The following is a 27,274-nucleotide window of genomic DNA, read 5'->3' as shown; positions in this document are numbered from 1 at the left end:
ACTCTGTTTGAATGAATGTGTATGAACCTACTTCTTACTTGATTTGTAGGAAAGTGGATGAGTGTTCACCTGTCAGTGCCTGCAAATCACAAGGCTTGTTTTACAACCCCAAGACTACATCCATTTTTATATACAGGCTACGTTAACGAAAGATCTTTGACTTTGGAGAAAAAAAAAAAAATATGCTTACTTCTTTCTGGTACCTAGAGGCCACTGTAGTTCCCAATGAACTTGGGAATGAGAGGGATGAGTGTGTGGAGCAAATTCCTGTAGCACTTCTTGCCCTTTAAACTCTATTGACCAGCAGTCTCTATTTTCTTGTTGATATTTTGTGTCGTGACCTCCTCGTGTGCCTTTTTGTTCACAATGCAGTATGTGTTCCGGGTAATGTGCCATACGTGTGTGGAAGTGTTTCATGTCAGGAAAATGACTGAAGTTTATTGTGACAGTTAACCCTCTCGTCAAATGTTTCACTTCAACACAGACTTTGATTATTACTTTCTCCTTTTCAGACAAATGCACTTATTGTTATAGTTATTCTCCAATGCAATAAAAAAAAGTGAAAAGGCAGATCAGTGTGTGCCAGGTTTGTCATTTCCACCATGCAACATAGTGTAAACGGGACAGTGTTACACACTACACAATACACACTCAATATCCATCCAATATCCCAGAAGTATTTGCACGCCAGCGGCAGCAAATTATGACAGCAACATGAGAGCGGATCCGGTTCGATATCTAATTAATCATGATTTAACCCTATCGCTTTTAGAGGTTAACCAGGTTTATTTGACCTTTTGACCTGGTCAAACCTGTGTTCCAACATTTCATGTATAAAATTAGCTGGGAAAGAAAGACCTCAAGTGTCACATTTTATTCCAAATAAACGGGTGTTAGAGACCATGTGATTTAAATGATGTGCGGATTATCAGCTGACTGTAGAAAAAACAAGCTGCGTTCAGGATCAGGAGACAATGTTGTGATTGTGTTGAGTGGATGTGTCACAAGTGAATGTTTGAAGGGGATTATGTTTATAACAGAAACTTTGCTATATGTATGTATGTGTGTGTATATATATGTATGTATACGTATGTGTATATGTATACGTATGTATACATATGTGTATATGTGTATACATATGTATGTATGTATGTATGTATGTATGTATGTATGTATATGTATACATATGTATACATATGTATGTATGTATGTATGTATGTGTATATATATATACGTATATGTGTGTGTGTGTATTTTTTGATTGTGAAACTATCAGGATTATTTCACTTATTTCACCAGAAATGATGTCACTCTTCTTTGTTATCCCACTACACTGTCCTTTTGGGCTTTTGGGCCTTTTTTCACATTTAGAAAGAGGAAAATATAATCAGATTAAATGTTTTCTTGACAGTCGGTGTAGATGGATATTTAGGGGGAAAACTAAGGCAAGAAATTGAGAAGGAAATGAAGATTAGACAGAACTGGGGGAGTGGCATGAGGAAAGGAATGAGGAAATTACAGGCTGGAGGAAATAAATAACACATTTAAAATAATGTTTGAATTAATATCAAAACCCAAGAAGATTTAGCTTTTGGGAAGATGCAGTTTAAAGATATTTTATTGAACAAAGATGCGTGTGAGACATATTTTCTCCACTCCATTTGTAATTTTGTGGAAAATGTAATATTCACTGCCATCTAGTGGCTACCTAGCAGGCATTAGTGGGAGGTAGAAAATATGTGGATGTTTATATTAAAGGTCAGTACTTATACAGTCATTATTAGATGATTTATTAGCTTAGCTTGAACTTTTTGCTATGCGATATGTGAGTATGTGTTGTTTCCTTTACGAAGAAGTCTCTCTAGAGCAGAATAAAGTGTGGGGTAATTCCTGAATTCACCCTGAGAAATGAACTCACTGTAACTTCAAAAGACTCAATATTGTTCATTCATGTGAACTGAAGAGATGATTCCCGTATATTTACAGTGGAACTACGTGATTATGCACGACAGAAGTAAACCCCCCACCGCGACCGTACAGTACACAAGACTCCTTCTTCACACAGACCGCTGCATGTGTTGTTTACATTTTTTCGGTTCTTCTTTTTGACCTGTGGGGACTTTATAGGAAATGAGTCAGCTGCCATACTGACCCCTTTTGGTAAAATATTTTTTTTATAAGGGCAGATTGTCAGCTCCTCAGAGGCTAAACTGAACAACTTTTGAGTTTTCATGCAAACTAAGGGCTACATAGGTTGTCCCACACACCTGGAAGGAAAGGTGATATCAATCTGCAACACGCAACTTCACCATGGCGTTAGAGGGTTGTAAATTTGCCTCCTGTGTATAAAAAAAAATCAAAAACAGTATCTGTCAAACCTCTCATTTAGGGTTGTGTATCATTCTCAGGATAAAAACAGAAAAACCTTTAAGACCTTTAAGTAGAACACATACAAGCAGGTACTCGTACTGAGGAGACTGACGCCAAATTACCTGAAACATATCACTATCACTATCACCTGGTGTCTTTTCCTCTGATAGCTGGGTACTTTCCACATGTTATTAATAATCCTGTTTGGTATTTTCATCCAGACGCTGCAGTTTTATTAATACAGCGCCACAAAGTGTGCAGAAGATTCAACATGCTGTTCAGAAACACAAGCATAATTCGAACAACCACAAAGCTCGATGGCTTCTTGTGTCACCTGTTAAAGGTCCTGTCTGTGTCAGAGTTTTATTATTTTATTTGACAGCATCAATAAATGTGATACTGAAAGCAATAATGACAGTTAAAGAGCAATTACACAACCATAAGCCAGAGCAATAATAACTCATATTTTTTATCAAGAAGAAGACATTTTTTTTTATGTGGTAATCATTCTGCAACAGGAAAGTACCAGCTTTTTTCTGTAGTAGCCTAATTACCATGCAATAGGTTCGTAAAACGATGGCTAAGGTGTTTCTGCATTACATAATGGTTATTAAGCTCGCTAGACATTTTTAAAACCTATCTTTTAACTCTAGCCTTCAACTAGCTCCTTGTTATTCCACCCTGTGTTGTTTTATTTGCACTTTTCGTTTATTTTAAAGTTGAAACAGGAGGTTTTAACCTCTTGACTCTATAGCCTTTTCCTATTTTTGTGCCACCCTGCGTTGTATTTCACTGTTTTAATTTGCATCTTTTGGTTTATTTCAAAGTTAAAACAGGGTTATTACTTTAGACGTTGTCCTTTTCTCTCCACCCTGCGTTGTTGTATTTGCATCTCTAGTAGTAGTATTAGTAGTAATAACAGTAGTAATAGCTGTAACCCATGAGGCAGTGATGTAGTACTCGAGACCGATTTCTGCTTTCTCTGACTCTTCTCTGACTTGTTCCTTCAAAGACTTGACTCTGACTCGCCTGTATTTGAAAACCAAGCCCTTTCAGTTTCTCTTCAGTTTAAAGGGCTGATTACAAAACACAAGTGAAACTGTGTGTCTGTCTTCAGTCTAAAGGCTGCACTGGATGATGTTGTATATCCTGATACTTGCTTTGCTTTTTAAAGGTAAGAGATTCCCTTTTATATTCAGTGTAGCTTGGTGGAAACAAGGAGAAATGTTACTTTTTACTTCTTCTTGAGTCTGCTTTCACTCACTGTGCATTTATTTTTTTAGCATCAGCCATTCATCTCCAGGGATATGGAAATGCAGTGGTTGAATACGGCAAGGAGGGTCATTACAAATGCACTGTGGACAACCAAACAGGTGTGGAACACACTTTAAATGCTCTACTTTTATTGTGAAACTGTGTATCTGTGTCTGAAAGCTGCAGTGTGCAAGTTTTTGTTGCTATTTCTGCCACCCTTTGGCTGACTGAGGGAGACTTTCTGTACAGAATTGCGATTTGTTGCGTGCCAATACCCGTTGCTAATCACACTGGCGTCCACTTATATGTGTCATAGTCAATTTTCCTCAAAATGGGAACATCATTTACAAAACTGGCATCATGTTCTATTGAAGGAGAGCCAGTGATTGAGACCAGTATCATCATAGAAAAGACCTAACCATAGACCATCATAGAAAAATGTTAACTGGCTATTCAATGTACTTTAACTGACTGTACTCGCTTTATAAGTGTAATTTGGCTGTTGCCTGTATGTCGGTAAAACGAATCACAAGATCTAAACGCCACTAGACTGAGAAACACAAAGAGAGTTGTGTGGAGCTGACAATGAATTTGATTATGGTTTGATTATTTGTATTAAAACGTACACACTGCAGCTTTAACTTTCATAACTTGAAGACCTTTTCTGTTATTTACAATATATTATATATATATATATATATGAGCACATGTCCTTAGTTTGCAGCTAGACTGATTACTATTGAACTTTCCTCTCACCAGTATAAGCGGCACCCGTTTTACTGTCAATATTGATTTACCTCATACTCTCTGCTTCCCGGCAGGTGTGCTGCAGGTGACGTGGCAAAGGCTTGTGAAAGATGAGCCGATAGAAAACCTGGCAACCTACAGCCAACTCTTTGGGCAGCGGGTGAACAGGCCTTATCAGGGAAAGGTGATCCTCACGCAAGCGTCCCTCAACTCAACTTCAATCACTCTGACGAATGTATCGTGGCAGGATGAGGGTTGTTACATATGCTCCTTTAATGTGTATCCTGACGGGTCCAAAAGAACGCAGACTTGCCTCAGCGTGCAAGGTAAACTGCAGCACTGTCATACATATGGATGGATGGTTAGATGAGTAAAGGGTGAAGTTTGACACTTTTTTTTTTCCAACTTTCCACTTTTATTTTGTAACTTTTCAGAAATCTGGTGTCAAATTTTAAAGGTTCACTCTGTAATATTTGGCGACATCTAGTGGTCAAGACTGCAGATTAGAACAAACAGAGCTTTCTCAATTCTTCCCAAGTACTTTCTCCCCAAGTATGACTCAGTCATACTTCCATACTTTGTCATTGAAAAACTCCCCTCCCCTATGATGACCCTTAAGTACCAGAAATGATGTCACTCTTCTTTGTTATCCCACTACACTGTCCTTTTGGCCTTTTGGGCCTTTTGGGCTTGAGTTGCGGCGTTTCCACGGCAACGTGTTTCCATGGCAAGGCTCGGATAGTCATGGCTGACAGTTCGCAGTACCCTGCACGGAAGTATACCAGGGCCTTTAAGCAGAAGATGCTTATTCTAAGACTTTTTATAGTGATTATTCACATATACAGACATACTAATACCAATAGACCCTCCTAAACTTTACACAGTGGACCTTTAAATAGTAGAGTAACCCAAAGGTTTTGCATTTCAATTAGAATTGTGTCTTTTATTTTGTGACCTTTTTTTTTTCAAGATCTTTGATGTTTTTGATGATTACATGTCATGAGGCATTTAAGTGATCAAGCTGTAAAGTTTGACAGTTTGTCAGGAGTCACATTTCTCAAAAAAGGACACGTTTCAATTGTCCACAAAGGAATATCCAGCGTGGACACACAGTTCCATCACAGGAGTGGACAGGGCGGAGAGGACGTGGGGGTCAGCTTTAGCTGCTCTGCCACAGGCAAACCAGCGCCAACCATTGAGTGGGACATTTCACCTGGTGCCACGTACTCCGAGCAACGACAGACCGCGGCGGTCGCAAACAGTGACCACACGTTTACCATCAGCGACAACATCACTCTGCGGCTGCCCGTGGACTGGGACGGACACGTGGACTGTCTGCTGAACACAGGACGGGCGGGACAGAGGAGGGAGAAGATTCCTTTCGTTTTAGAACATGCAGAGCATCCAAAAGATAAGGATGGTACGTGTGTTTTATCATTTCTCTTTTACTGTTTTACAGCCTCTGCAGCTGTGTTTTTAATTTATACTCAAAGCATTTTCAGCAAACACGGACACTGTTTAGTGGAGTGAGGGACAAGTTGTGCATGATGCACAGGTGTGTATGTATACCGGTGCATACAGTACAATAATAACGTGCTTTACTGTTTTCTTGTTTTCTTTGTAAAACAGTACATTTGAAAATTCATCGTGAACAATATTAACAACATTTTAGCATTCACTAGCATTAAAAATATCATTTCGGTTAAAGAGCTTCTACATACTGGTGTATTAACCATTACAGAAACATAAAAAATAATGTTTTTGATCATTTTCACAGCTGTTTATTTAGGGCAGCTGTGGCTTTGGGTGGTGGTCCAAATTTTGTTTAGCTTTTGTTTTTTTGTTTAACCTGTGGTGTCACGCACATCAGGGCTGGACCAAAACCTCTTTTGGGGCCAGTTTCTGATTCATTTCTGTCAAAGTGCATAAAACAAGCATAAAAAGCACTAGTCAGACACACGTGGTAGCCTCACATCAAATTCAATCATAAAAGAGAAGTCTAAATATGACAAAGAAACATAATGAAATGATGTCCAGTGCTTGTTGAGCGAGTAACAGCATTTACGTCTTTGTTCTCTCATGGGATTTGTGTAGATAGTTGTAGTCTAAACATAAAAGTATCTATCGTATCTTAATGCTTATCTTATCTTCAGATGCTTTCTGCTCTTTGAGTCATTTGTGAGCAATGCACCACGGAGTCCCTGTGTCAGTGCATGCTTTTATTGTCTTGTCATGTCTCATGTTTTCAACATTTCTCAGTAAGAGGAAGTCAAAGTTATGTGGAACGTGACCAAAATCTATCGACACCTTGGGATTGTTTGAAGTTTCCCAGCATTGGTCATTCACAATACATGATATACTGTAACAGGAAGGTGCATACTGTAAATCCCATTGTTTTGAGTCACAACAATGCGTCACTGCTGGCACAGGGACTCGACATCCGGGTAGTTTCAGTTTCATTTATTGCTAGGTTTCATGCTGAAGAATAAGAAAACTCCCTCAGTGACTCTCCAGAGTATTGTTGATAAGTGAGGGGGAAATTGGCCTTGAATAATATGAGTATACATGTGGGAATGCTTCTCAAGAAATTTCCAACCTTACCCTTTTGAGGAAGTGAGGTTAGCTCGAGGCTACCTTCTTCTGAACTGAAGTAACCCTGTGTTTTCTTTCTTAATTTCTTTCTTTCTTTCTTTCTCTCTCTCTTTCTAGTGAAAGGACTGTCACCGTCAGGACTCGCAATAATCATTACAGCTGTGACCCTGATATCCCTCATTGCTGCTGCTGCTGCTGCAACAATGTGGAAAAGGTATGATTTTCTTTACATATGTATTTATGTGTGTATATACATATATACACATATATGTATATATGTGTGTATATATGTGTATATATGTATGTATATACACAGTCAAGAGACATATACTCACGTATCAAATAATATGTGATGTAATGTGTAAATATGATTATAATCAAACAAATGGTGCAGAGGGAAAACACAGGAAGCAGAGGAAAGAACTTGCAAGATTAAATATTCATTAAAAAAATCATTTAAAAGTTTTTTTTTATACAAAAACAATAAATTGATGCTGAAAGGTAGAATTAAATGTGTTGTTTAAAATGAGCAGTGGAGTCAGCATGGCCTGCACGGCTGGATAGTGTGAGGTTAAGAGTTCTCTGATATAATCGAGCTGGGCCATGGATCGCCTTATTATCATATATTCAAAAAGTCATAGGTCAGCCAGTATGTGGGTATGCCAAGGACAATACCTGATGTCTTTTTTTCTCTCTCCATCCCTCTCTCTGACAGGTTTAAGTGTAACAGAATGAAATTGTGTCAGGATCTGGAGTTATATTGAGTCTGTGGACACTGAAACACGTGAGCATTTTATAAAAAAGTGAAAGAAAAACATAATATATTTCCCACAGAGACGACATGACGAATGTAAAATTAATTATAAGTTTCAGATCTGTATGTTCTTCTACTATTCACTTTTAACAGTGACCGCTGTCCAGTGCAATTTTCACAAATCTACTTTTCCTGTGAAGACAGTGCCATCTAGTGTACTTTGTTGTAGAAACAGAAAAGTAGAGGAATCAGGAACAGGATCAATAAAGTAGGACATTTATGTAAAGCTAGTGCATATGAGACATAAGCGTAAACTGCATAACACATATAATTCTTCTGTGATTTTCACTTGGGTTATTATTCGCACTTTACCTTGCAGGTTTGCACTATAGATGTTTCTGTGAGATTGAAATGTTATTTATTGCTTGTTTGCACACATGTCCTGTCAATTACTGTATGCATTAGTGTTTAACAGTTTCAACACAGTTGTTTCATGCGTCTTTTTTATGCAAACAACATTTAATAATTATATATAATAATATATAAAATATGCCTGGAAATGTTAATAATTGACTTAATCTCCATGCATTTTACTTTATTTTATGATGAAACTATATAATGTGAAAAATCTGTTATATAAAATATATCATGAGTTCTTTGCCTGTGATATAATATATATGTTCATCCATAAAAAGAAAAATGTATTTATGTTGTAATTGTATTATTTGTTGTTAAATGGCAATTAAAATATAGTGTGCTCAGTGATTTCACTTGTGGGGGATGTTTTTTTGTCTCTGTGAATCGTAATTATATGAGAAATAAAATGTGTAGTAAAAAAAAACTTGCATATTTCCACATTGTCTGCAGTGGAAAATTGAATGGAAAATAACGTAAAGATGAATCTGTAAGGATAACTACAAGGATAAATAAATGAAATGAAATGAAATCCAGCTGTGCTTAGGGTTTAGGCTTTTTACAACTTATTTTTAACAGAGGTTCTGTTAAACAATCAGTTCTGGATGCCAGAAATTTAAATCAGGTTTCTTTAAATTGAATATTGGTGAATATAAACCCAAAAAATCATGAAAGGAATGTAAAGAAAATGTAGGGATTTTGCGCATTTCTACAACAGTGTATTGGAAATATAAGTTGTTAAACAGTTGCCATCACTATATTTGTTCTTAAATATAGTGACAGTCTAAGTCTGTATTACATTTGGACTTATTATCTCCAGGTGTTGCTGACAGCGACATGGTAACGTAAATAACAAGTAAATTTCGTGGCCACGAAGAAGGTATAATGTGCGCACGAAATACTAATTAATAATATTATCATTCCTGGACACCTGGGTAAGCAAATTGAGCGGTGTTGTGTCGTTATTGTAGTACCTGCTCCGGTAAAGAATCCTGCCTCTCAATATTCTGTTTAAATGCCTCTCGGTAATAATGGTTCCTTGCAATTACAGGCTTTTTAGAAAGTCAATGTAGCTCAATCCCAGCCTAAAATAAAACTCTATCTCTGTCCATCATGTATCTTTAGCCACTCGGCTGCCTCTACCTTTGACCTTAGAGGAGGGGCGCTCGATTTGCTTACCCATCTGAGTGTTTGTCCAAATTCGTTGGACAAACACACGTTATAGCTATTTCGTGGGCACAATTTATTATTGTTTTCCCCATGTCATGTCCGAGGCTCCGTAGACAGCAATGGAGCAAATGCAACTGTATTTCTATGTCATTTAGTCCATCTTTGAGTTTCAGGTGCAGTTGCACAGTATGGCCACGGGATGTCCCTGTTTCGTCACATTAATGAGAAAGCAGGCGGCGGATTCAGGTGGAACAGCTCAGGGAGGAACCGCATACTGAGGTGAGTCACGAGAATACATATACTTAGGAGCATGAACGTGCGAGGAACCTGTGGTTATCCTTCAGATTCGTGTTATTATTGTTATATCCGTGGCTTCCGGTGATATTAGAGGGGGTTGACGTGCTTACAAACTCTTGAAACTCAGACCAGGTTTGGTGAAAATACAATATTGGCATACGCTCTGACCGTGTGTTGCACCAGGGCTCTATAGCGCCCCCTAAGGCGAAACGTGGATGGAGCAAGCCAAGATTAAGTTCCACCTTAATTCACGAAAGTTGGTGGGAACAACTTGTAGTAGCCCGACTAACAAAAAAGTTAATTGGGACCACGGCCTCAACTGAACAGGAAGTCGGCCATTTTGAATTTGGCGTCCATCTTGGCGATTTGCACGCTTCTGCACTGCCCGACTTGCTATTAAAATTGTCTATTTATTTGTGTGACAACATGAACTTGAAGATACAACTGGGCTAGATTTAGTTGTTGTTAGAGCCTGAGGAAAGTTCTGTTCTTCCACCAAAGGTAAATTGTATTATGTATTAGTGATTAGTGCAAGAATACAGCAGTCCTCACTGCAACAAACAATAGAATTTCTGTTCTATACTGTGTAGTGAAGACTTGTCAACTTAGTTTTCAAATGGAGTCTCTTTATGTAATACACCGTATAAACCACTCTGATTATTTATGATTATTGATGGAACTGTACATACAGAAAGAATAATGACCACAAATATAACAAGGCAACATTAAGGGGGAGTAAATAGATGAAATGATTCAAAGACAATAAAGGGGGGGAAAGAAAAGCAGTACAGTGTAAGTGATGCGTGATTTTCTCAAAATAAGATTAGATGGATAAGATTTCATGGTCTTCTAATTCCAAGTGTATCCTTCAGTGTTCAGACAGGAGATGGACGTGTCATGTGACGTAATGTCGACCAAGTGGACCTTTGATGTTACCTGACCTTGATGTGATAGCTATGATGATATATATATATATAGATAGATATTAGGATAATATATAGAGCACGATGCTGGAGGGTTTCTTAAATTTGTTGGATTAACACATACAGGTTTTACTAATGACATTAATTAGACATCCAATCTACTGAGGTTTAAAAGAACCAGGCTCTGCTGCTGTTACGGGGAAGTCACGCAAATAACCCGTGTGTATATATAACTGTATGTATATATACATACAATTTTTATAGCTTCATTTTTTTATGAACACATTTTGGTGCTGTAGGTGTAATGTAACCAGAAAACCAGAAAAAAAAATCTCTCATTTTAATTCACCATACATGTTTATATTATGGTGTTGCCAAAACAACAAAGCTCATGGGTGCCTCGGACTTTAAAAAAAAAAAAAAAAAAAAAAAAGGTGTGGTTGATGGATTGGATGAATTTTTACATTTTTTGCAGATTTCTACTGGAGCCACTGCGCATAAAGGCCACTGGGCGTCGCTGTTTTCTCGAATGTCACGTGTGAGGGAGGATTGACACAGTTCGAGCAGCAGGGAATAAAGTGCAACGGCAAGAGATTCGACGCTGTCGCAGTAAAAGTTTGAGCCGTGGATTTGTCTCATTTACCTGCGCACATTCACCACCAACAACTTTCCTGTTGTGTCCTCTCTCTTCTGTCAGCAGGTGAGTTTGATTTCCCGCTGATTCGCTCTGTTTCCTGCTATGAAGTGACAAGTACGCCGTGTTGCGCTCTCAGCTGATGATGTGTCAATTAATTTATGTTTGACGTTTGTTTGTTTCTGCATTTGTAACTCTTTTTTTGATCATGAATGATAAAACAGTATTTTTAGGGTAATGGACATTCAACCAATTAATGAATTCACCAGTTTATGTATGAAGGGACGTTTAATTGACCTAATCTCTATAGATTTAATTTTAATTTTAAGGATTCCCTTGTTGCGCCTGTTAGATTAAAGTCTTTGAGGGGAAAAAGGGTGTTTTTTGTTTTTAAAAAAAATTGCTTTGTCCATAACCAGGCAAGAGGGAGAGTTACATGAACAGATTATACTGTATTATGTTGAAAAATATGGTTTATTCCTGTAAAAAAATGCAAAGATACTTTTCATTGATTCTGCATAATAAATGAATCGACTGATAGATGGACACGTTTCATTCACCCGAATGAGTCTAAATCACAGACCAAGTTGATTCTAAATTTAAAAGTAATTTATTTAAGTTTGAGTTATTTTTCCTGCTATTGTGTTTTATAATGATTTTATTATGTACATGGACAAATTAACTTACTCTGCCTCATGTGGAAGAGCAATTGTGCTACTGTTGCTTTAATAATTGACAAAATGGAGCTTCAACTTTCCTAATTGATAATTTTGGGGAGATTTAAATCCTTTTTTAAAAAGATTTTAAAGAGCCCTCTTGCTCAATTATTTTTTTTCTTTAGTTCCTTTTATTCTTTAGTTGTTCACTGATGCAATTGTGTGTTTTATTACCACAGTGATAATCGTCATTGTTTTAATCATAATTGTCATGCTGCATTCGGGGCCAGGTCGGTCTTGTAAAAGACATTTCAATTTCAATGAGACTTTACCTGATTAAATAAAGCATGTGTATGTATAAGTGGTAAAACAATCAGCTTTATGCTGCTATTATCACAAATCTGCACTTTTCACATAATATTTTGTCCACTGGGAGTGAAACACTTGTGGCCGATGTGTTGTCAGAGCAGCAGAGAAGCAGTTAATTGATTTAATCAGATTTTGTCAAACATCTGTGGTGCTTTTGTAGTGGAAAAGTCTTTTACATATTGCCCAACAGGAGCAGGCTGCACAATTGAAGCCAGATGTTTGGCCTTTTTAAAGAGCAGAATTATACCCATGAGGCTTTGGGGTCTGGACTTGTCCTTGATGTGGTTTCCCCCCCCCCCCCCACTCCACTTTACTTGTACAGAGTCTGATTTCTTGTTATGGAGGACTGATTTGATCCTTGAGTTGATTTACATGTTGTGTTCTTCTGTTGTTTTCTTAACAATGAGTGGTGAGACGTTTATAGATAAACAACCATGGTTCAGCTTGTGTTTACAATTGTGTTTCACTGTGTACTCACACGTGTTGTGATCACCTCAGTGACGAATACCCCGGCATCCTACGTTGCATAAGCGTTTAGGTTCAGGTGTGTGTCTTGAAGCTCAGGCTTTGGTTGCTTGTCTAGACTTCATCCGGGTGATTATGGGTTTGCATGGGGCAGGGCGCACGCTGTGGATTAACATGTAAAATCTCCATTTGGACCCCAGGCACAGGTTGTGTTTCTTGTCTCAGCAGCTGCTTTTGTTGACGCTTGCACATTGAATTGCCATGGCAACTAGCTTTAAAATGAACCTACCACAGTGTTGGTTACACATGTGCATAAAAAGCAGCTTAATCCAGACTGTTTGTGCTTTTTAATGCATTTATTAAGCATATCCCCTTTCACAGCAGACAGGTAAGATGAAGATCCAGCTGTGCTGACCTACAGCAGCTCATCGAGTCACTACACTGGAGGTATTTCTTGATTCTTTTAAGAGGACCTTTTATGTAGCCATGAGCTGCTGTGACTTACATGTAAGGTTTCATTTAGAGGTTTAGGTTGCATCTAAAGCTGTTAAATCTCTGTGACAGCGTGGGAGTCTGCAGCTGCAGCCTGGATGTGAGTGAGTGAGTTGGAAAATCAAAAACCTCACTGTGCGATGTGTGGACCTTTTCTCCCCCTGCGTCGCCGTCACCGTCTGCTGCTTCTGCTGCTGTGGATCATAGGAGCAGCCGTTTTCACGACTCATGGTATGTTCAGCATACTGTTGTTTTTTTGTTAACCAGATCAAAGCCAAGTTTGATTTCACAATGTCCGCCATGTTGCACTGCCATAATTGTAGAGCAGCCCAGAGAGGACTAACCCAACTTTGTTTGTTTATGCTACTTAAAGTTTCAGTGCGTGATTGTATTAACTATTGTTTTTCACAAAATGTTTCTACAAAAGTCCACAATTGAAACACTAAACATCTTTTGTGTTTTGAACTGAAGGCTACATAGCGTCTCTAACACACTTGAAAGGGTGAGTTGAGGGATATTCAGGTGCAATATGCAAATAAATGTTGCCAAATTTTACACACTGTACCTTTTTAAATGCCATTATAATATCATGAGTTGAAGTGGTTGCAATATGCATCTTTCAGAAGTTACTCAATCCTATATACTGGCCCTTTTAATAAATAGACTTTAAAGGTCCGGTGCGTAATCATTTGGGTTGATTGGGGTTTCCTCACACAGTCCAAAGACCTGCAGATTTGGGGATTAGGTTAATTGGACACCCTAAATTGACCGTAGGTGTGATTGTGAGAGTGGATTGTTGTTTGTCTTTATGTTGCCCCCGCGACCCTCACGTGGTTAAAGCCAAGAAAAATAAGGATGACACAATATGATACCCACTATCAGTATCTATCAATACTGGTCAAAATCACTGAATTGGATATCAGAAAAAGGAAAAATCACCTGAATATCACATAACTGCTTCAGCAACCACAGGCTTAAAGAGAAACATAAATCATTATGTAGTGACCAGTATGTGAGTGAGGAGTGCAGTCCAGTTACACACTCTGTGACTGCTTAATCTTCTTTTTGACAGGATGTATTTATGTTTTTCTATCCGCCTGTTTTTATCCACTTTTATTTCTCATTTGCATTAAATACCTAAATGGGAAGAGAAAATGTGATTCTTGAAAATACATTTTCTAGTCGCACCTTCTTATTCCTCTTACGTGACTTGAACTTTGGCACTGTCCACTCTTATTTCTTGCTTTAACGGAAACCTGGTTTGTGTCTAACTGTTTGTGCTTAGGTGAAGTTACCGCTCCTGCCAGCCTGGACGCAGAAGCCGGTCGCCCTCTCGTGCTTGGCTGCAACATCACCATGGCACCAGGTGACGTTGTCTTGCAAGTCCGCTGGCAGTACAGGAACACGCTTCTGCTGGCGTACCAGCCAGGAAAGCCACTCCGCATTACCCACCACAACCAAAGTGTGCAGTTCACCGAGCCCCGCGACAACGCCAGCTACATCACCATCAAGAGGGTGCTGCCTGATGATGACGGGGGCTGCTTCCGCTGCATATTTGATGTTTACCCCTCAGGCGCACAACAAGGACAGACATGCATCAGAGTCACCAGTGAGTCCACATTTTGAGAAGCTTCAGATTCCTTTTACACATGTATGAATTTATATTTTAGATAATTTAAAGGGACATTACGAGCATGTTTGAAGACGATGAATCGTTTTTTGTGTTATCTTAATGAACTCAGTGTGACGGTCACATGACACTTCAATAAAGACTCCCTTAGACTCCCTTAGACTCACATAGGCCTGGTTCAGACTGCCATGGAGGGCCTATCATACAGACTCATAAACAGAGTGGAAAGCTTTAATTTGAAATGGGAGAGATACTTATTCAACATTAAAGAGCATCACTGAGAATGTAACACATTATGATCTGTCACTGTTCCTTGTCTTTTTTGACATTTAACACCTGGAGCACTTTCTTTCTCCCAGGCAGTGTGTGGCCGACAGTCAACAAGACGGCCATAAGCGGGAAACCTGTCACATTCTCCTGCCAGTACAGTGTCCCGGAGAGGGTGGAACAGGTGATGTGGAGGAAGACGGCGGAGCAGGGCGACACCACCACCATGGCCTCCTACAACAAAAGGGACTACTATAAGATTGAGGAGCAGTTCGAGGGTCGTGTCAGTCTGAGTAAAACTCTGGGCGAGACCAAACTGACCATCCAGTCAGTGAGGACAGAGGACGAGGCCTGCTACACATGTGAGTTCCACGTGTACCCAGATGGGAGCAAAAGAGCCAACACCTGCCTCTCTGTCTACGGTGAGTCTGTGACGAGCACCACATGTCCAACAACAGCAATTAAAAAAAAAAAAGAAGCACATTTTAACCAAATAAGTTAATGAAGGGAAAATACTGAAATCTTTCAGAAAGCATTTAGGATGGGGGACAAAATGTGTACATAATTAAAGGACTCGTGTAGTTTTGGTACATTTGTGATACTACAGTCAGAGCAGAAAATAGAATTTTATTGCATTTATCTATAAAAACCACCAGAACACACACGGCCAAGGAGGCGTGGCCAGCATTATTCTGTACCCGGGGAGCAGTGGGAGATTGGGTACCTAACCAGAGGCACCCCAGCCCTTGACCCTTACCTGTTGACTATGGGCTGCCCCCATAGTGACACAATAAACAAATCAGATTCCCTTCCTTACTCTGGTGTTTAATGAGGGGTTTGCTTATCTCTAAAGCTACAGTAAGCAGAATCAGTAGAAAAACCATTGACTGTTGAGTTTAATCCACAATACTTCAGCATCCTGTTAGCTGTACCTTTTAACCTCTTCCAAAGCTTCTGTGTTTTCTGAACCAAAGTCGAGAATACCCAACCACGATGGCTCTGTTTCTGAATTCTGATCACTGTATTAACCACTGTGATACATATGTTTGACAGCATGATCATGGATATACTGTAGTAGAGTCATGTCAAGGTGACACCACTCTTTCTTTCTTGGAATTTAAATGAGATGATAAACGTGGCCTTCTCAGTTGTTGTTTATTGCACTTGAGTGTATTGTGGTCTGAGAGGAAACGTGTGCTAGTTTGTGTGCGCGCGCGTGTGTGCGTGCATGCGTGCATGCGTGCAGGAAAAGGATGCAGTGTCTATAAACAAACCCAGCAGCAGTGGTAAGGTGAGAGTTGCTGCACTGGGTCATTGAGCTACTGGACTGACCTTCTGTGGAGAAGGGGCGTGCTCTCTGTCCCCTCACCACTGCTTTATCCTCACCTTCTCTTTTCCCGTTATCGTCCCATAGAGGTGTGAAGAGAGAGTGTGTGTGTGTGAGAGAGAGAGAGAGAGAGATTGTTGACAGAAGGAGGGGTGTCACTGAGGGGAATTTTGGTGATGGCTGAGGAACACAAGGCTTCTGTGTGTGTGTGTGTGTGTGTGTGTGTGTGTGTGTGTGTCCTCCCCGCTATCCTTAACAAGCTTTGCATTTGTCTGAAGTGACGAAGCCTAAGATACAGACATCCAAACACACGGAAAAAGCTGGTAAACGCTGCTCGCTGCTGTCCTCTGTCAGGGTTTTGTTTCCAGGATGACTTGTGACATTATGTCCTCGGGGCACAGACATTGACCGGGGACGTGCTCAGTCTGTCCATCTCCATAGCGACAACAGAGGAACAAGTGTCTTACCATTGATGGCGATTGATTTGTGGCTCATTGCTCTTGGACTGAAAGTAAAAAAAAAAAAAGAAAAAAAAACCTCTTTATGGTTCGTTAAAAGTGCAGTGTGTAAAGTTTAGCGATGTTTAATGGTGAAGTTGCAGCTGAATATCTCTGACCTCAGACTCCCTTTCCAAGTGTGCCAAAGAATGTAGCATCCAGTTAGCATTAAAACTCAAAAGATTAGAAAACCATAGAGCTGACCCAGGATCGCTCTGCATCACCCTTTTTCTTGGCAGTAGCTGTTGTTGGCACCTTTTCTGCCATAACGTAGCTGCAACTGTCTTGTCGGATTTAGCAAGCTAGCATAAGCCACTGTAGTTTCCTTATGTCAATAAGCCTTACACACTGGACCTTTTTAATTGATTTAAAAAATTACTATCAGAATTATAGTGAGTAAACATCACGTTTCTCTCTCCAGTTTTACCCAAACCAGAGGTGAACCACATGACCTCCTCTCCAGGAGTCACCGAGGCCAACTGCACCGCCCAGTCCCGCCCCGCAGCGGACATCACGTGGAACCTTGCCAGCGACAACCGGACAATAGGACCACCCATATCATCTGCATATGATCAGGGAGACGGCACAACGATAGTGACAAGCTCGATTTTGTTCCACTCTGAGCTGCTCAATGATGCAGTCAAGTGCATTGTGCACCACCAGGGTTTGGAGAATCCTCTGACGGTGTTCGTCACGACAAATGGTAAGGAACGTGCGTTAATGTCGGGCCTTTTAGTGTGTGTCTGTCTGTTACTCACATATCTCTTGAGCCAATGGTCCGATTGATTGCGCACTTGACGGGTGTCTTGCTACGGGCACGAGTAAGTGCAGTGCCAAGTTTGACGTTGTTTGGATAAGTAATGCAAAAAGATACCGTCAAATATATTGGTAAAAGAAACACATTTTGGCTTTTGCCACTCACATGGCACTGTGAGTGAGACAAGGCGCAGTGAAGTTGAGGCAGATGACGAGCACAGTGCTCGACTGGCAAGTGACGCTGCACATCAGATAAGCCGCCGTCAAGCTGAGGCAGGTGACGAACACAGTGCCCCCAACCACGGACTGTTCACCCCACTCTCCTCCGGGAGGCGTTACAGGTCTCTCCGCAACCCGAACCAGCAGGTTCAGAGGAAGCTTCTTTCCTCCAGCTTTCACCCTACTGAACTCTAGCTCTGCATCCCGGTGATAACCAACCAACTGTTATGCAACCACGTAGTTCCATTTTCCATATTTATTGTATGCCATTATGTCATTATCAGTATTTGCTTTGTACCATACACAAATAAAAATGTCACAGAACCTTTGCTGTGTAATAGTAACAATGAGCACTCAAACACACCAAACCAACAATTACTAAAAACACGCACAAAAACAGATTTTGCACGGGCACTGCACTAGTTCCTGAATAAATACAGTGATGTTTTACATTAAAAACACATTGAAACATACCTGATATTGAATAAAATGTAAGATCCTCCATTTTTAGCTTGTGGGGTCACAGGAGAGTCTGGTCTTCTTTCTGCCCCATTAGGTACATGTGTCAGTTGGACTTTGGTGTAGGAGAGTGAGTGGCTTACAAACTGCAAAGGAAAACCCATATAGTAAATATAGAAGCCGAATGTGTTTGATTGTGGTATGAGGGTTTGGTGTAATTCACTCAATGTGTGTGTGGGGTCGCTGTGCTCTCAGAAGGGGGAACTCAGGTGTATATAGGTGGCATTATCACTGTCATTGTCAGGTTTGTGAACCGGAAGGGCAAACGGTTTTCGACCGCTGTACCGCGGAGGCGCTACTCGTGAATGGTTGTGGATTGTTTGAAGGAATTTCATTATGCAAAGAAAACGCACAGCAATAAACCAATATATTGCAACGAAACGAACAGCGTGGACATTCAATCAGAGTACAAAAGAGCGATCGCCAAGGCAAAGCGCGTCAACCAGGTCATCCGGAGTCAGAAACCTCAGTAGCGGAAGTTTGAGGCTGAGCTGCTATAATAGTAAACATATTGTTAAGATAGACTTTAGCAGATATAGATTTTTTTATTTTTTTTATTTATTTATTTAATTTAAGTGGTTAGAGTGTGTTTGTGTGTGTTCCAGTCACGGGAAAAGGACCAACATCATTGTGTGCCTTGATTTCAGTGATGTCCATACCTAGGGGTGTGTGATATTGATGAAAATCAATATCCCGATATGTTTTGGGATTTTGACAATAACGATAATTGGTGATATTTTGCAATCCTCAAAAATTTGTTTGTAAAAGCATCGAAGGCCAGTTGTACCAGCTTTCTCTTGTTAATAGTATATTAGATGTAAATGATAATATTGCCAGAAACAAGATCTTATTTATTAACTTAAACTTACTTTATAAAATATTGCAAAACCAACAAAAACTCATGAGAGCATTTTAAACTGACACTTCCCCCTAATGTAAACAATACTCATATTTGAACTACAAGGCATTAACATGAGAATGTGGATACACATTTAACTGCTGCCAAAGTTTGCAGAGTACGTTTTCTTGTCGGTACCTTAGCTGGCCGGTCGTGGTCGACCGCTGACTGCCGAAGCTTTTCATATAGCTCTCCATATAACAACACTGCAGAAAACCTGGAACAAATGTGTTATTTACACTATATACAATAGTATACATGAATGAAAAAGAATAAATTTCTTAAACAATACTTACACGTCCTGTCTTTTAGTGATGAGGAGCAGGGAAAACAATACTTGTTTTCTAAATGTGTGTATTCTCAGCTGTTTTTGTCATTGGTTATTGTGGCTACTTTGGGGTCCCTCAGTCCTGTAATGTCGCAGCATGCGGTTAAGCTTATTTTTAGCAAAAATGTCTCGTACCTCGTCATTCAACATTTTTACACCACATGTCGTACACTTTACATGTTATTTTAAACACACAGAGTTGTTGTCTAGTGACTCTAAGTGTGTGTTTGTGTGCTGCAGTGCCTACAGCCATGGTTATCCTCCTCTCCGTGTGCGGTGTGGCGGCGGTGCTCCTCCTCTGTCTATGCGTGTGTTTGTGCAAGCACTTCGTCTGCACCGACGGTGAGTATAAACTCCATGTTGTGCTCCTCCATGTTGCATTTAACAGGAACTGCAGAGGTGGGCAGTCACAGAAAATGAGATGAAAAGAGCATGAAATCAAATGTACTGTGTTGAGAGGATGTGAAGGTGGAGGCTGTCCGTTTCCAGAACTTTAAAATTAGCTATTTTAAGATTATAGTCATCTCTATGATCATTTCCTGGGAGAAAAAAAGGGCATTCACATTTTCTCTGTGGTCTGGCCAAGTTTTCTCTTGTCATTGCAGTGATTATGATGAAGTGTGTCATGAGCTCTAACCCCAAGACCTACTGTAGCCCAGTTAGAGAGTTTGACCCAAAAAAAACATGTTTTCCCCACAAATCTGCAGTTATCAGTATTTTTAGATGAAACAAGGGGGGACAAACCCAAAGAACCAAGACCCAAGATCTCAATAGAGATCTCATAGACTTAATCAACATTGTCTGAACTAATTTGACAGTTTGAATCTAACAGACATTTGTTTATATTTAACAGTGCTCGTTTTAATTGATTAAGTGTGGCTATACCAGGACCGTAAATACTGCTGTCAGGTCGTAATTTCTCCATATCTTTGCTTCTTTTTTGTTTTACTTTTCTTTTCTTTTCTTTTTTAATTGTGTGCAATAACTTAAAAAACACATAGTATAGGTGAACCAAAAACACCATCACATGTGAAATACTTCACATATCTGAAAACAAACGGACGGACTCGACCCTCAGCTACTTCTCCACACACACAGAGGTGGCGGGGTGTATGCTCAGTTATGTGTCATCCGCACTCCCCTGACCTCCAGACTTCTCTGGGTGTCATGGAAACAGCACCGTGCCAGTGGCGTAATGTGGCGTGTGGACCTCGGCCCACTTCCCTTTAATCATAAATTTTCTGCCCACCGACGAGCAGCGGGGGAACTTATCGCAGCTATCACGGAAGTGGTGACCGTTGCCAAAGCTGTGTCTGAAAAGGAAGAAAAAAAGGAGCCGGTGCTGATGTGACAAGGTTAGGACGGTCCCACGATGCTTTGCAGTGTGACAACACAGAATTTATCTTGTTGGTATGGGTTTGTTTGTGCCGTTATTGAACAGAAATGCCAATGAGTCCATAAATTCCTCCAAAGCAGTTTCCAAAATACTCCCTTTTTGATCAGACAGTGATTAATGGGTTTCCCTTTTCCTTCAGCTCCTCCTCGTCTTTGTTTTTTTTGTGCGATAAGAAAGAGTGCAGTACTTCTACTGTCCTACTTTCCTCGTGGCCTCATATCGTCCATGGGTTGCAAACAACAAGGGTGTCAATCATGTAGCGGACTAAAGTGTTTGAGATTGTCGAGAGATGTGGGGAGGAAAAAAACAATGTTTTTGCACGTGATTGACATACTCGGTTATTTGTGGACAGAGGTTGTAGTTGTTTTCCTGCCAGAATAGCTTTTTTGTTTATTTATTTCTGCAAGTGGGGCTTCTTTGCCCACATTTCCTTGTTTCCCAACTCTGTGGCTCCTGACTAGAATACCAAGTGGTTGTGTCAATTGTCTTGAGCCAGAAGAAAAAGACTCTTTCTCAGTCTAATCTCTTGCAAGACGAGCGAGAGAGGGGCAGGAAGACATTAGGAGAGCGGTGACAAGGAAGGCGGAACCCGAAGGCCAGAGTTGAAAGCCTGCCCAGTCGATAACAACGCCTCCTCTCACACTTGACTGTACAGACACAATCATACTGTATTCCCCAGCCTTGTCTCAGAATCCGCGGAAAGCACAGGCTGTTAGTGTGATGTGATGCAGACTGTTTTGTTGAGATGAACAGAGGAGCTGTGATGCAATGTGTGTCAAAGCATATCTCCCCTATTAAATATTTGACCAGATCTTGTGACCAATAGACGATTTAGAGAGACCCTCCGCTGTCTGGTTGTTAAACTTTTTGTCAACAAATATTTTAAAGCGTGTCTGCAGAGGAATTCTGTGAGGAAAGGTTGTGATGTCTGTGACTGAGGTCAAACTAGGAGCTGACCACAAAATGGCTTCTGTGGTTTTCCTCTGAATGAGTGGGTTGAGCTGAGCCTACACTCCCTTCAGTCACAACTGGGAAGTAAAGGCCAGGGCCTGAGGTTGTTCCAGTAAAAGGCTGCTGGTTTATTTGTGTCTGTGTTTTTTTTATGATTTCTGGCATGGCTTGGTTGGAGATGCCCAGACTATAGGGTATGGCGTTGGTGGTGCAGGAAGCTGACCACAGATTAGAAACCCTTTTACTCATGAAAGCAAATGTTTTCAGTGGCACCTTTTCAAGCCGTGACATCGCAGGAAGTACAAGGGAGGCACCTCATCCTGCCCGGCACACTAACACGATCGGCCCTTGTGTTGTGGTTACTGATTATTCCTTGGAGATTAAAATAGGAAAGACTGATGAAGGTGACACCTGCTGGTCACTCCACTGCAAAAAGAGAAAAGTCACCTAATAACCTTAAAACCATCCAAATGGTGTGTCAATGCACTTCAAAAAATAAATCACCTTTTATAAGCTTTAAATCAATCAAACAGTGGGTCACTACACTGCAAAAAGAATAATAATATATCACCTTATAAACTTTAAAACAATTAAACAGTGGGTCACTACACTGCAAAAAGAATAATAATAAATCACCTTATAATCTTTAAATCAATTAAAACAGTGGGTCACTACACTGCAAAAAGAATAAAAATAAACACCTTATAATCTTTAAATCAATCAAACAGTGGGCCACTACACTGCAAAAAGAAAAATCCCTGTATAGCCTTAAAATCTTCACAATTGTGGGTTACGAAACACTGCCAAAGACCAAAACATTTGAATTACACTGCAAAAAAAGAATACACTTTAAACTAAGTGTTTTTCTTATTTCTCTGGGTTATCTGTCACACACAGCTGCGCCTACAAAATGTCAGATTTACCATCAGAACTATGCACTTTTTCAATATATTTCTAACCACTTCTAAATAACACACATTGCTGCAAAATGTACATGGAGGTGTCGAAGCCACTTAATCACCACTGTGGAATTCCTGTGTCATTCTGGTGTGTGTGTGTTCTTGGATTTAAAAGGGGGCATTCAGATGTCGGTGTTGGGCTTTTTTCTATGCGAGTCATATCAAGTAAATACAAAACACCTACACAGTCACACCTCTTATCAAGAACAGTGATCGTGTTTGATACATATTCACACAACGTTGTGTGTGACGTGGTGACATCTCGCTGGACAATAAAATCATGTCGCCATTATAACTCGCATTAGCCTCAGTTTCAGTCTTTTGTTCAATCTTGTTTTGTTTCTTGTTTTTTTTCCATCTCCCAGCAAAACACCAGTATCTTACATGGAATTAAAAATCCAGCAGCCACGTGCTGAAAGTGCTGGGGACGCACATTTGTATCCTTGGCTCACATTGCATTTTAGAAGACATTTTAAAATTGTATACTGTACTTTAATAGGCTTGAGCGGTGTGACAAAATACTGATCCACTAAAAAAGATAGTGATATTTCATGGTGTGATATTGTATCAACTCAAATATTCTTCGGGGTGGTTTTGTGTCGTAGTTAAGCCTCCGCCCACTAGATGGCAGGATGCGTTCCTCTCACTCTAAATAGAAAACCGTGCATTGTTGATGCATACAACTGATATTTTTAAATAGACTGTGTATATACAGTGCCAGTCAAAAGTGTGGACACCTTTTTATTTTTCACGTTGTAGATTAATACTGAAGACATCTATACTATGAAGGAACACATGGAATTATGTAGTAAACAAAATTAAGCACAATATATTTGAGAAGTTTCTTCAGAGTAGCTACCTTTTGCTTTGATGACAGCTTTGCACATGTTTTCCTACGGTCTTGAAGGAGTTCCCAGAGGTTCTCATTATGTTTGTGATTATGATCAGTTGTGTTGTTGTGCAGAGGTAGTGTTGGTATAAAGGTCTAGACAGTGAACAGCCCGATTTGACTACTGTTCTAATCCATATTATGGCAAGAACCACTCGGCTACGTAAAGAGAAACGACAGTCCATCATTACTTTAAGACATGAAGGCCAGTCAATCAAGAAAGTATCCTCAAGTTACAGTTGCAAAGACCATCAAACACGATGATGAAAGTGGCTCTGAGTGAGGCGTGAGGTTCGCCCCAGGTAAGGAAGACCGAGAGTTTCCTCTGCTGCAGATCACACGTTCATCAGATGTACCAGCCTCAGAAACCACAAATTAACAGCACCTCAGATTAGAGCCCACGTGAATGCGTCACAGAGTTCAAGTAGTAGACACATGTCAACATCAACAGATCAGAGGAGAATGTGCGTACCAGAGTTGCTGTAATGAAGCCACTTCTGAGGAAGAACAAGAGAATTACTTGGGCCAAGAAACGCAAAGGACTGGACATTAGACCAGTGGAAATCTGTCCTTTGGTCTGAAGAGTCCACATTTGAGATGATTGTTTCCACTTGCCATGTCTTTGTGAGATGCAGAAAAGGTGAGCAGATGGTTTCCTGCATGTGTGGTTTCCACCGTGCAGCACGGAGGAGGAGGTGTGACGTGTGCGCTGTGCTTTGCTGGTGACGCTGTTGGGTGATTTATTCAAAATCCAAGGGGCACACTTAACCAGCATGGCTACCACACAGCTTTCTGCAGCGACAGTGCCGTCCCATCTCGTTTGTACTGAGTGGGACCATCGTTTATTTTTCAACAGGACAGGGACTTCAAACACAACCTCTCCAGACTATGTAATGGTTATTTAACCAGGAGAGAGAATGATGGCCTGATGACAAAAGTGGCAGACTGACCATGTCTAACTCTGCGTCTGTCTCTTCTGTCCAGACTGATTTGGATCCCGTCGCCACCACCACCGCCGCCGCTTTGATGAGTGTCCAGCTGAGTTCTGGGCCTGACCTCGCTGCACACAGCAATGTGCCGTCCAGCTCAGTGTGCACAGGATGGGAACAGAGCTCTGACCGTGTCGAGCCAACACTGCTGCCTCTGCTGCCATGTGCAGGGTCGACGCTGCTAGAGCAGACATACATTCACTACAGTGTCAACAGAACTAAAATCACCTTATTAAATGTTAACAGTAGAAAAACTGCCAATTTCATTGAGGACATTTGTGAGTTAATATTCCCTCAATATATCATAACCACAATGTTGGTCTCTAACCTTAAACACCACTGTTGCTGTCCATGTGCTGTATATGTGAGTGTGTGTGTGTGTGTGAGTGTGATCAGGTTAACTCTCAAGCACTCAACGGTGTGATATATAAACATTTATTGCTTGCTTTAAAGTTGGTTAAGACCACTGAACTCATACTGATAACACGGCGACAGAAGACATTTCAGCAAATTAAGAAAAGGCTCAGCTCACAAACTCTACACCTGCTCAATTCTACAATATCTTAAGAATATGTTTGTTGAAACTGAAGTTTGTAAACTGCTTTTTATTCTGCACCAAATACCATAGAGAAAACCAATGTTTTTCAGCTCAGAGGAAATGGGAGCTGCTGATCTAGTGTAGTGTTTGGGTCACTTAGGTAAATATTTATCTAAGAATATCACTGAAATCACACAAAAAAAACACATTTGAAATGACTGATGGGGGCCGCAGTGGACTAACATCTCTTGTTTTTTTTCTCAATGGGTTTTGGTGTGGAAGAGGAAGACGTCAAACATCAGTTTCCAGCTGGAAAAAGTTGTCTAAAAGTGGTAAAAGTGGCAGTATTCTCAAGTTATATAGTTTATTCAATGTGCCTTATGTTAAGATACTGACATCTGTTGTTCCTTGTGTCACTGCTGGCAGCCACATTACACGATCCAGCACCATGTCACACTGATACTAGTAAATCATAAGTAGATTAACCTTTTGTACACTGAGCCCGCTTTCTATGAAAGTTTTAAAATAATACTTCAAATTTAGCTGGTTACCCACCTAGTCCTGGACATTTGACTCATCTAATAACATCTTTTTAGTCAAACCTTGACTCTGTGATTTACACTGTAAATGATTTGGTCCTGGAGAATCTTGGATAGATTCATTATCCTGTAAATTGTTATGAATTTATTGAAGATTGTTGCTAATCTCTGTTAAGTGCGCGTGCGTACACTGGTCTTGAGTTGTCTCGCCCTGCTTCGGCGCCTCAAAGTCTCATCTTGGTCTCTGTGCGCTGTGGTTTCCATTAGTGTGGTCTTCACTATAATATCATTCAGTGTGGGTTCGCGTGGCCGAGGTGTGTCCACGGAAACAGGTGTCAGTAATACTATTGTACGTCCACAGTTCAGACGGTAAACAAGCTGCTGCCTCAGACCATGTGTGTGTATATTTATATATATATATATATATATACACATTTGTGTGTATATATATAGACATATATGTGTAAATATATATATATCTGTGTCTATATATATATATATATATATATATATATATATACACATACATATGTCACTTGCACTTTTAAAGTAAGTGTGAAGCAGTGGTGTTGCAGAAATGTTTATTTGGTGTAAATAGTGGTTCAGAGACACCACAGGGAGCAACTGATTAGTTCCCAGACTAAAAATATTTTTTCCTGAGCTGAAAAGATGCAGCAGTTGTTTTGTGTCTCACAGAATGAGAGGTTTATTGTTCACAGCCGCCGTGCTGTGTGGGGGTGAACGCGACCACCCAAACTGATCCCATGATGAATGATGAGTGCATGTGTGTGTGAGACGGTGTCTTAAGTGTGTGTGTTTTGTATCATTGCACTCTTACAGTAATTCAGAGTTCTATTTGCAGTGAATAGCACCACATGGCTGTCGTGGGCTGCAGCTAATTTAGTAGAAAATGTCATTTATAACACATTAACATCTACTGTCGCTGAAGTCTTTACTCTGTCTGTATATAAAGATGATGCAAACGTGCTCTACTGCTGCAAAAACGTTTCTTTTTCGTGTTATTATTATTATAATACTTCTGTTTTTTTGTTGTTGTCCTGTTTTGTTTCGGAGCAGTATTCATTGTTTCCAGGGCTGATGGATCAGCACCAGCTGGAGCAAATAAAACAACAAGACTTTATCTGCTTTTGTTTTTGCTGCATATTTCTAATAATCTGTATCTTCTCTTATATTCAGTTTTGTAAGTGGCTTATGTCAGGTCTTGGTGATGAACATGAGTGCTGTGGGTGGGTTCAGTAACCTCAACAGAAAGTTACATCGACAGGAAACTCATTTCCTCCACAGCAGCCCACTCCAGTGACTTTGCTTTTGCACCCCCAGACACTGCGAGTGACTTAATGGCGTCTTTCACAATCTATTCAAACAATGAAAAGCCTTAAAATAGCCTCAGACTAACTAACAGCCAGTTTTTGTT

General features: G+C 40.1%; 2 protein-coding genes across 7 annotated transcripts; both read left to right on the top strand.

Annotated features, from left to right (window-relative positions):
- Positions 1-3,389: 3,389 nt before the first annotated feature.
- On the top strand, positions 3,390-8,386 carry LOC131455205 (OX-2 membrane glycoprotein-like). Its single transcript, XM_058622706.1, has 6 exons — positions 3,390-3,544; positions 3,654-3,743; positions 4,446-4,697; positions 5,462-5,791; positions 7,081-7,177; positions 7,679-8,386. Exons 1-6 carry the CDS (start codon positions 3,505-3,507, stop codon positions 7,725-7,727), a joined length of 858 nt encoding a protein of 285 aa, XP_058478689.1. The 5' UTR covers positions 3,390-3,504; the 3' UTR covers positions 7,728-8,386.
- A 1,101-nt stretch (positions 8,387-9,487) lies between these two features.
- On the top strand, positions 9,488-26,980 carry LOC131455475 (uncharacterized). Of its 6 annotated transcripts, none has more exons than XM_058623126.1 (9): positions 9,488-9,580; positions 10,997-11,221; positions 13,027-13,092; positions 13,210-13,368; positions 14,423-14,746; positions 15,127-15,456; positions 17,280-17,561; positions 19,819-19,920; positions 24,758-26,980. In XM_058623126.1, the coding sequence occupies exons 4-9, from the start codon at positions 13,278-13,280 to the stop codon at positions 24,760-24,762; spliced, it is 1,134 nt and encodes a 377-aa protein (XP_058479109.1). In that variant the 5' UTR covers positions 9,488-9,580; positions 10,997-11,221; positions 13,027-13,092; positions 13,210-13,277; the 3' UTR covers positions 24,763-26,980. The 6 variants fall into 6 exon arrangements, with proteins under 6 accessions (XP_058479109.1, XP_058479107.1, XP_058479106.1 ...); XM_058623124.1 differs by lacking the exon at positions 9,488-9,580 and adding an exon at positions 9,593-10,099; XM_058623123.1 differs by lacking the exon at positions 9,488-9,580 and adding an exon at positions 10,558-10,740.
- The last annotated feature ends 294 nt before the right edge of the window (positions 26,981-27,274 follow it).

Source organism: Solea solea, chromosome 2 (assembly GCF_958295425.1).
Source record: "Solea solea chromosome 2, fSolSol10.1, whole genome shotgun sequence".
NCBI lineage: Eukaryota > Metazoa > Chordata > Actinopteri > Pleuronectiformes > Soleidae > Solea > Solea solea.
The sequence above is the reverse complement of the archived record's forward strand: the minus strand, read 5'-3'. Positions and strand labels throughout refer to the sequence as shown.

Bases quoted from the DNA above. Each gene is read 5' to 3' on its own strand.
- LOC131455205 (XM_058622706.1), top strand. From the start codon at position 3,505: ATGATGTTGTATATCCTGATACTTGCTTTGCTTTTTAAAG. The intron at 5,792-7,080 runs GTACGTGTGTTT...CTCTCTTTCTAG, and splicing joins GCATCCAAAAGATAAGGATG to TGAAAGGACTGTCACCGTCA. The intron at 7,178-7,678 runs GTATGATTTTCT...TCTCTCTGACAG, and splicing joins GCTGCAACAATGTGGAAAAG to GTTTAAGTGTAACAGAATGA.
- LOC131455475 (XM_058623126.1), top strand. From the start codon at position 13,278: ATGTGTGGACCTTTTCTCCCCCTGCGTCGCCGTCACCGTCTGCTGCTT. The intron at 14,747-15,126 runs GTGAGTCCACAT...TCTTTCTCCCAG, and splicing joins GACATGCATCAGAGTCACCA to GCAGTGTGTGGCCGACAGTC. The intron at 15,457-17,279 runs GTGAGTCTGTGA...TTCTCTCTCCAG, and splicing joins CACCTGCCTCTCTGTCTACG to TTTTACCCAAACCAGAGGTG.